General features: G+C 35.8%; 1 protein-coding gene across 3 annotated transcripts in view; it reads right to left on the reverse strand.

Annotated features, from left to right (window-relative positions):
• Positions 1-10243, reverse strand: part of PSMA8 (proteasome (prosome, macropain) subunit, alpha type, 8) — a 60224-nt gene that overhangs the window by 41189 nt on the left and 8792 nt on the right. Inside the window, exons 2-3 of one of the 3 annotated variants that reach the window (XM_011988047.1) lie at positions 8037-8163; positions 721-845 (exon numbers count right to left, since the gene is read on the reverse strand). In XM_011988047.1, the coding sequence (XP_011843437.1) occupies positions 721-845; positions 8037-8163 (252 nt within the window). Of the gene's footprint in view, positions 1-720; positions 864-8036; positions 8164-10243 lie in introns of all 3 variants that reach the window. The other 2 variants (XM_011988048.1, XM_011988046.1) reach the window with 2 other exon arrangements.

Below are 10243 nucleotides of genomic sequence, written 5' to 3' on the forward strand. Positions count from 1 at the left end.
CCACCTCTCAACATTGTAACATCAGGGATTAAGTTTCTAACCCAAACTTTTTTGGGGACACATTCAAACCACAGTAAAGTTGTAGGTGAAGCCAGACACCGTGGCTTGTACTTATAATCCCAGCACTTTGGGAGGTCAAGGTGGGTGGACTGCTTGAGCTCAGCAATTCAAGACCAATCCTGGCAATATAGCAAAACCCCATCTGTACAAAAACTACAAAAAATAGCTGGGCATGGTGGCGTATGCCTATGGTCCCAGCTACTCAGGAGGCTGAGGTGGGAGGATTGCTTAAGCCCAGAAGGTCAAGGCTGCAGAGGGCCAAGATCACACCACGGCACTTCAGCCTGGGCAACAAAGTGAGACCCTGTCTCAAAAAAAAAAAAAAAAAGAAAAGAAAAGAAAGAAAAAGGGTACTTCTCTGGAAAACTTTAAAGAACACTTTGTATTAATCTCTGGAAGTATAGAAATCTCCTTAAAAGATCAGACTGTTTATTTAAATTTGAATATAATTCCCAGAATTAATACTGATCAAGATTTCTAGTGATTAAATCAATCCATTTTACTGGAATAAAAATATGAATATAAAGTAATTGTGAGAAATAAGAAATTTAATAGATTTAATAGACCACGTGGTTGGAATAACTATAGTACTTCTATGATAGGACTTATAATGATGAAAAAGGAGAAAGCTTGACAAAGTATGTTAGAATATTAGCTTACCTGCTTTAAAGTTGCTATGAAGCGAGTTATATATTCTACAGTGACTGGGTCCTCAACTGTAAGCTTATGGCTCTGGCACTCCACACGGGCTCTGTTTATTACCACTCTAGCATCAGCAGTAAGTCCTATAAAAATTGTCAAAACTTCACAAAAACTACAAAAACATGTTTTTTACAATACATTTTTCCTTGTCAAATGGATTTTTGCCACAATGAAATCTTTCTTATCCTTTTCTCAATACATGCTCATTTAAAAATATTTGTAAGATAAAGTGTCATGTGTACTACATTCTGATTTATTTCAAGATTTAAGTTGATCCATTCTTATTTGTTTTTTATATAAGATGTTTTAAAGAATACTAGTTTATACACTAATGGTAAACTTGATTTCTTTTATGAAAACAAGAATATTACTTAATTATCAAATATATATTCCCTGAATTCAAACTCCATTAACACAACTGTGACATGTCACTTCTCAGTGTTTTGTCTAAAACCAAGAGTTTGAAGATGAAGAATGTTAAAATAGAAAACACTTGACCTTGCTCTTGCAATACCAAACTATCATGTGATTAATTCTCAACACTTCTGTAAGGAGACAAAGAGTTTTTATCAGAAGAGTAACAAACTGACCATGAACTTTAACTGATGCAATGGTTGCAAACATTTGTATTAAACTTCAGCATCTGACTTTTCCACGTCCATTTTGTTTCTTTCCCTACTCTCTTAATACTAACTAAACTGCCGAGAAAGTGCATTCACAAAATCTTGGAAGCGTAGTCATTTCTAACAAAATCACCGGTCTTTTGCTGTCACAAATTCTTGTTTCCCTTCCACACCATTTCTAATCCTGTTTCTACAAACCCGGAAGAATCTTCAGTCCCTGAAGATAGTTAATATGAATAGCTACTCTTAACCGTCACTCATAGGTTGGGTAGAAATCGTAATCAGATATTCAGTTAAATGAAGAGAAACTGATTCTCTTTTTCCCTTTGCAAATGTTATTGATGAGAAAGAAATGGCAAGACACTGATTTAGTCTTTCCTATGGATGAAAACGTCACTCAATTTGAAATACGATCAAACAGAATATGTATTTATAGGTTTTCCTATGGATGAAAACGTCACTCAATTTGAAATATGATCAAACAGAATATGTATTTCTCCTTTACAATGTAAATCATCCAAGCCCAAGGAAACAAAAGTAACATACTTAGGAAAGTAGTAATATAACTGATTCAAGGAAAAAATAGTGATAAATTTGTCAAAGTATATGAGCAACATAGTTATGTGTATATCTGTTTTTAATAAGTAGCAAGATTATTATCAATTGGCTAGCAGAGAACACATTCTATCTTAACAAATTACAATTAAAATTTACATTTAATCAGTCAGGAGACTTGCTTGAGGCCAGGTGTTTGAGACTAGCCTGGGCAATGCAAAGAGACCCTGTTTCTATAAAAAAAAATCAAAAAGCTAGCAGGGCATGCTGGCACATGCCTGTAGTCCTAGCTACTTGGGAGGCTGAGGCAGGGGGATTGCTTGAGCCCAGGAGTTTAAAGCTGCAGTGAGCTATGATCATGCCACTGTACTCCTACCGGGGGTGACAAAGTGAAACCCTGTCTCTGAAAAAAAAAAAAAGGAATCAAATTAAAATTTACATTTAGAATTACAATTTCACTTTGCTTAAAAATGAACAATCTACAGAAAAAAATGAGTATTCAGTCTAGTGCTCTTAAATATGTACAGGTTGAGTATCCCTCATCCCTCATCTGAAAATGCTTGGGATCAGAAGTGCTTCAGATGTTTTTCCAAGTTTTGGAATATTTGTGTATACTTACCGGTTGGGCATCCCTAATCTGAAAGTCAAAAATCCAAAAGGCTCCAATGAGCATTTCCTTTGAGCATCATGTTGGTGCTCAAAAATTTTCAGATTTTGGAACATTTTGGATTTTCCAATTGGGTATTTTCAACTCGTATCACAATTTTATATGGAGGATACAATCATAATGTAAAATTTCTGCTACTAAGTGGAGTTCCACATGGTACAGGAAACAATTTTTTTGTAGTCCGACTTGTTCTTTCACCTGTACTTTTAGTGTCATATTCAAGAAATCATTTCCAAATCTAATCTCATGAAGCTTTCCCACTATGCTTTATAGTTTTAGCTCTTATGTTTGGGTCTTCCATTCATTTTGACTTAATTTTTGTATGTGATGTTAGGCAGGGTCCTACTTCATTCTTTTTATGTGAATACTCAGTTTCCCCTGCACCATTTGTTTGAAAGATTGTCTTTTCCCCCACTGAGCAGTCTTGGCATCCTTGATAAAAGTCATTCGACCGTATCATATATGCAAGGATTTATTACTACGCTCTCTTATTCAATTCCATTAGTTACATGTCTTTCATTAAGCCAGTCATGAAACTGTTTTGCCTACAGTATCTTTGTAGTAGATTTCAAAAACAAGACATGTGAGACCTCCAAGATTGCTCTTCTCTTTCAAAATTGTTTTGTCATTCCATATGAATGTTATAATTCTTTTTTATTTAAAAAAATTATTGGAATTTTGTTAGGGATGACACTGAATCTAAACTGCTTTGGATAGTATTGACATGTTAATAATCCTGAGTCTTCCAATCCATTAATGGGGGATATCTTTCCATTTGTGTCTTTTTCAATTTCTTTCAGCAATGTTTTGCATTTTTCAGAGTACAAATCTTTTACCTCCTTAAATTCATTCCCAATAAGTATTTTATTCTTTCTGATACTATTGTAAACAGAATTGTTTTTTTTAAATTTCCTTTCCTGACAGTTCATTGTCAGTACATAGAAATGATTTGGGGCTTGGTGTGGTGACTCCCACCTTTATTGTAACACTTTGGGAGGCTGAGCTGGGAGGATCACTTGAAGCCAAGAGTTTGAGACCAGCCTGGGCAACATAGTGAGATCCTGCCTCTACAAAAATAATAAAAATTAAAAAATTGCCAGGTGCAATGGCACACACCTGCAGTCCCAACTATTCAGGAAGCTGAGGTGGGAGGGTTGCTTGAGTCCAGGTGTTCAAGGCTGCAGTGAGCTATGATGATGCCACTGTGCTTCAGGCTGGGTGACAGAGTGATACCCTATCTCAAATTAAAAAGAAAAAGAAAGAAATTACTCTGGGGTGTTGATTTTGTGTCCTACAAATTTGCTCAATTTCTTTATTATTTGCAACATTTTTGGTGGAATCTTTAGTTTCCTATATAAGATCATGTCTTCTGTGAATAGAGATGATTTTTCTTCCTTCCCAATTTGGATACCTTTATTTATTTTTCTTTCCTAACTGCTCTGGCTAAGACTTTCATTACTATGTTGAATAGCGGTGGTAAAAGTGGGCATCCTTATCTTCTTTCTGTTTCTAGAAGGAAAGCTTTCAATCTTTCACAACTGAGTATGATGTCAGCTGTGAATTTTTTACATAGATAGCCTGAATTATGTTGTGGTGACTTCCTTTTATTTCTAGTTTGTTGGGCACCATTACCAAGAAAGAATGTTAAATTTTGTCAAATGCATTTTCTATGTTATTGATATAATTATATAGTTTTTTTCTTTCCTTCTGCTAATGTGGTATATTACATTGATTGATCTTCATATGTTGAACCATCCTTGCACTCCAGGAATAGATCCAAATTGGTCATGATGTATTATTATTTTATTGTTCTGAATTTGGTTTGCTAGTAGTTTGTTGAGGATTTTTGCTCACTGCTCATAAGGGATATTTGTCTACAGTTTTCTTTTCTTGTAATGTCTTTGGCTTTGGCATCATGTTAATATTGACCTCATAGAATAAACTTGGAAGTGTTTACTTCTTAATTTTTTGGAAGAGTTTGAGAAGGACTGCTATTAATTCTTCATTAAAACGTTTGGTAGAATTTACTGGTGAAGTCGTTAGATCCCAGACTTTTTTTTGTTGGGAGGTTTCTGATAACTGATTCAATGTCTTACTGTGTCTGCTCAGGTTCTATTAATATATCTTATTGAGCAGGGTAATTTGTATGTTTCAAGGAATTCTGTCCATGAACAATTGTTCACAGTACTCTCTTAAAATTGTTTTTAAGAATTAAAACTGTAAAACTGGCACTAATGTCCCCTTCTTCATTTCTCATTTCTCATTACTTGAGTCTTCTCTCTTTTTTTCTTAGACAGTCTAGCTAAAGAGTTGTCAGTTTTGTTTATCTTTTCAAAGAACAAACTCTTGGTTTTGTTATTTTTCTCTTTTGTTTTTCTATTCTGTTATTTATCTATGTTCTGGTCTTTATACTTCTTTTTCTCAAATTTAGTACCACAGTATTTTATAACAGTAGAAAGTAACTGAAAACACTACATCCTAACAGACAATATGATATACAATCTATGGGAAGGAGTCATCAGGGAATTATTACTTCTTTCTACTAGCTTTAAACTTAGTTTATTCTTATTTTCCTAGTTTTAAGGTATAAAGGCAGGCTGTTGAATTGAGATCTTTCTTTTTTAATGTAAGTGTTTATGGTTGTAAATTTTTCTGTTAGCACTACATTCAATACATTCCCCAAGTTTTGATATGTTGTGCTTTTATTTGCCTTTCTCTCAAGATATCTGTTAATTTCCCTTGTGATTTTTTTTCACTGCCCCATGGGTGATTTAGGAATATATTGCTTAACTTCCACTTGTCTGTAGATTTTCAAGTCTTCCTTCTGCTATTAATTTCTAGTTCCACTCCATTTTGATCAGAAAAAATACTCTGTATGGTTTCAATCTTTTTTTTTTTTTTTGAGACAGGGTGATATGGTTTAGATCTCTGTACCCAGCCAAATCTCATGTTCAACTGTAATCCCCAATGTTGGACATGGGGCCTAGTGTAAGGTGATTGGCTCATGGGGGTGGTTTCTCATGACTAGCTTAGCACTATCCCCCAAAGATGTTCTTGTGATAGAGTTCTAACGAGATCTGATCATTTACAAGTATTTGGCACCTCTCCCTTCTCTCTCTCTTCTTCCTGCTCTGGTCATGTGAGATGTCTCACTCCACCTTTGCCTTCTACCATGATTGAAAGCTTCCTGAGGCCTCCCCAGAAGCAGAAGCTGCTATGCTTCCTGTACAGCCCGTGGAACTGTGAGTCAATTAAATATCTTTTCTTTATAAGTTACCCAGTCTCAGGTATTTCTTTTTTGTTGTTGTTGTTTTTCAGGTGTTTCTTTATAGCAATGCAAGAATGGACTAATACACAGGGTCTCACTCTGTTGCCTGGACTGGAATACAGTGGTGTGATCACAGCTCACTGCAGCCTCAATCTGCTGGGTTCAATGGATCTTCCCAGCTCAGTCTCCAAAATAGCTGGGACTACAGGCACACGCCACCATGCCCAGCTAATTTTTCTATTTTTTTAGAGATGAGGTTTCACCATGTTGCTCAGACTGTCTCGAACTTTTGGGCTCAAATGATCTGCCTGCCTCAGCCTTCCAAAATCTTGGGATTATAGGCGTGAGTCACCATGCCTGGATGTTTCAGTGTTTTTATACTTATTAAGACTTGTTTTGTGAAAAGATAACTCCTTTTTAAAGACAGTATAATAAAGGCATTTTTGTTTTTCTGAATGAAGTTTTTATTTATTTATTTTTTATTTTTTAAGAGAGATTATCTTGCTCTGTTGCCCAGGCTGAACTCAAATTTCTAAGCTCAAGTAATTCTTCTGCCTTGACCTCCAGAGTAGGTGCAATTACAGATGTGCACCATCATGCATGGCTTGAATGAGGTTGTTAAAACTTCAATATAAAATTACAGTTAAAAAAAACCCAATTAGAAAATGAGCAAAAAAAAAAAAAAAAAGGCAAGAGGCATGTCTTATTTGCTGTATAGAGGCAAATAAACACATAAAAAATAAGTTCAAAATTATTAGCCATGAGGGAAATAAAAATTAAACTTACAATTAGATATCACTACACATGTATAAGAATATAAAAAAATGAAGAAAAGCAACAATATCAAATGCTGATAACACAGAGCAAATGAATCACTCATATATTGCTAGTTGGAATTTAAAATAGTATAACCACTCTGGACTGGCAGTGTTTCATAAAACTAAGCATGGATTATCATATAATCCAGCAACTATACTCTTAGGAATTTGTCCCAGAGAAATGAAATCCTACTTTCACTCAAAAATCTGTACACAAATATTCATAGAGGCTTTAATTATAATAGTCAAAAATTGGAAGTAACTCAAATTCCCTCAATAGAAGAGTTAACAAACCCACTGGTGCCTTTATTCCATGGAATACTATTCAGTAATAAAAAGGAATGGATATCTGCAACAACTTGCATGAACTGCAAGGGAATTATGGTGAATAAAAAAGATTAATCTGAAAGAGTTATATATTATATGACTTTATCCATATAACATTCTCAAAATGACAAAATTATAGAGATACAGAATAGATAGTAGTTTCCAGAAAGCAGAGATGGTGAGAAGAAATAGCATGAGGTAGCCTTGTGGTGATGTAAGAGTTATGTATCTTGACTGTGCTGATGACTAAATGAATCTACATATGTGGTTACTGTAATAAAACTGCACACACAGGCCAGGTGTGGTGGCTCACACCTGTAATCTCAGCACTTTGGGAGACTGTGGCAGGTGGATCACCTGAGGTTGGGAGTTCGAGACCTGCCTGACCAACTTGGAGAAATCCCATCTCCACTAAAAATACAAAATCAGCCGGGTGTGGTGATGCATGCCTGTAATCCCAGCTACTCGGGAGGCTGAGGCAGGAGAATCGCTTGAACAAGGGAGGCGGAGGCTGCAGTGAGCCGAGATCATGCCATTGCACTCCAGCCTGGGCAATTAGAATGAAACTCTGCCTCAAAAACAAAAACAAATACAAAAAAACTGCACACATGTACATGAACGTGGAAGTGAATGCATGTAAAACGCAAAATCTGAATACACTCTCACCAAATCTCAATTTGCTGTTTTTAAAGATGTTACCATTTAGGGAAACTGTGTAAAGGTGACTTTCTATGTTTTGGGTAGCTTCTTCTAAATCTGTAATTATTTCAAAATAAAAAGTTTTGAAAAGAAAATAGCTACCTAAATTTTGAAGCAAAGTAATATATATCTTTTAACATTTGTACTTTATCAAAAATCCTGATTTACAAAGTTAGTATTTGCTTTAAAACATAGGATATATTGTTTGTGGAACAGCTCCACATGTTTTATAAATATAGCACAACTGCAGCACTGAGGTAACTGTGTTGCCCTACTACAGTAAGACACTATGCATCATATTGTAGGTCCATAAGTACCTGCAAAAGCCATGCAGACATGGTCATCAAGGGCACAAATTTTCCTCACAGTTCTTTCATCTTGAAGCTTGGCAACAGATTTTTTTTCTACTCCAAGAACAACTATGTTGGTACCTCGAATTCCGACCTGTCAAGTCATTAAAATACATATATATATATTCAGATGTCAGTTTTAAATATAAAACCAAGTTATTCTAACATACGACTTAGGGGAAATGACTTTTCCTTAAGTATTCATAAAAACAAGAAAAGTAACCTTCTAGAAAACAGCTGCATATGTATAGGTTTACTGGAGATACATTCCCCAGACTCAAAGCAAAGAAGACAAATAGGTAGAAATTGCAAAGGAAATACCACCAGTGCTGAAATTATGAGTGTCCTAATCCCATACAATACACCTGAAAAAGCGCTATCTAAATACAGTAAGTCCTCACTTAATGTCATTGACAGGTTCTTGAAAATTGCAACTATAAGGAAATGATGTATTATGAAACCAATTTTATCACAGCCTAATTAATATAAACCGGAGTTAGATTCATATGAAATATTTCTGGTCACAAAAACATCACCAAACTTCTAAACAAAGACCTAAAACACCTCTAATATTAAACACTGAAATAACTGTGAGCTGTATATACATTTAAGAAACACTAATAAAAACAAATATGACAAGGCTGGGTGCGGTGGCTCACACCTATAATCCTAGCACTTTGGGAGGCTGAGGCAGGGGGACGACTTGAGGTCTGGAGTTTGAGACCAGCCTGGCCAACACGGTGAAACCCTGTCTCTATTAAAAATACAAAAATTAGCCAGGCATGGCGGCAGGTGCCTGTAGTCCCAGCAACTCGGTAAGCTGAGGCAGAACAATCGCTTGAACCCAGGAAGCGGAGCTTACAGTGAGCAGAGATTGCACCACTGCACTCCAGCCTGGGCAACACAGTGAGACTCAAGCTAAAAAAAAAAAAAAGTATCATAATAATTTATCCAATTTTTGATGAATCCATGAGTGACAGCAGTCACAGTGGTGGTGGGTTAAATCAAAGAATAAATGTTTGCAAAGCAAAAATTTTAAGGAGCATCTCCTACCACCATTCAGTTTAAAAACAAACAATAAGGTCTATGACAAGCTCACTAAGTGCTTTCATACCTCATTGTTTACTGTTGTGCATCTGTATGATTATTATATATTTTATAAATTTTTATTTTATAATAATTTGTATTCATTATTCATTTTCCAATCTGCTTATCCAAGTTCAGGATCACAGGTGGCTGCAGCCTATCACAGCAGTTCAGGGTACAAGGCAGGAACCAACCACAGACAGGATGCCATTCCATCATAGGCTGTGCTCATACACACACTCACTCAGACTGGGACAATTTAGACATATCAATTAACCTAACACACACATCTTTGGGATGTTGGAGGAAATTGGAGTACATGGAGAAAACCCATGCAGACATGGGGAAAACTAACAAACTCCATATAGAGTGGCCTTCGGTGGGAATCCATTTTTTTTTCTCATCAATGTTATAACAAAAGAATGTTGAACAAAACAATGTTATTTGAGAATCCGCTATATAGTGCAAAATTAAGCAAAATGAAAGAAGATGCCGGGAATCCACGTGGATTCTTTATAAAGGCGGCAGTACCAGTGCTGGTAGTACTGATAGTAGTAAAGAAAGTTAAATAGATAAAATTCTGTAAAAGTTTTCACAATTTGGAGGGATAGGGATTGAGTTGCTGTAGTCTGAATGTTTATATTCCCCCCAAATTCATATGTTGAAATCCTAACCCCTAAGGTGATACTATCAGGAGGTAGGGCTTTTGGGAGGTGATTAGATCACGACAGTGGACTGGGATTCGTGCCCTTATTAAAGAGGCCCAAGAGAGCTTGTTTGCCCTTTCCACCATGTGAGGACACAGCAAGAAAGTTCTAACTATGAACTACGAAATGGGTACTCTCCAGACACTGAATCAGCCCTGATCTTGGATTTCCTAGTCTTTAGAACTGTGAGAAATAAATGTCTGTTGTTTATAAAGTATGCTGCCTATTGTCTTTTGTTTTAGCTGCCCAAATAATCTAAGTTAAGACAGGGGCCACAAGCAGCCAAGAGAAAGACCAAATGTCCTTACCCGACATTACTCATTACTGAGAAAGAAAGCCTCTATTCTTTTTTTTTTTTTTTTTTTTTTTTTTTTTTGAGAC

This window comes from Mandrillus leucophaeus, unplaced genomic scaffold (assembly GCF_000951045.1).
Source record: "Mandrillus leucophaeus isolate KB7577 unplaced genomic scaffold, Mleu.le_1.0 Scaffold322, whole genome shotgun sequence".
Lineage (NCBI taxonomy): Eukaryota > Metazoa > Chordata > Mammalia > Primates > Cercopithecidae > Mandrillus > Mandrillus leucophaeus.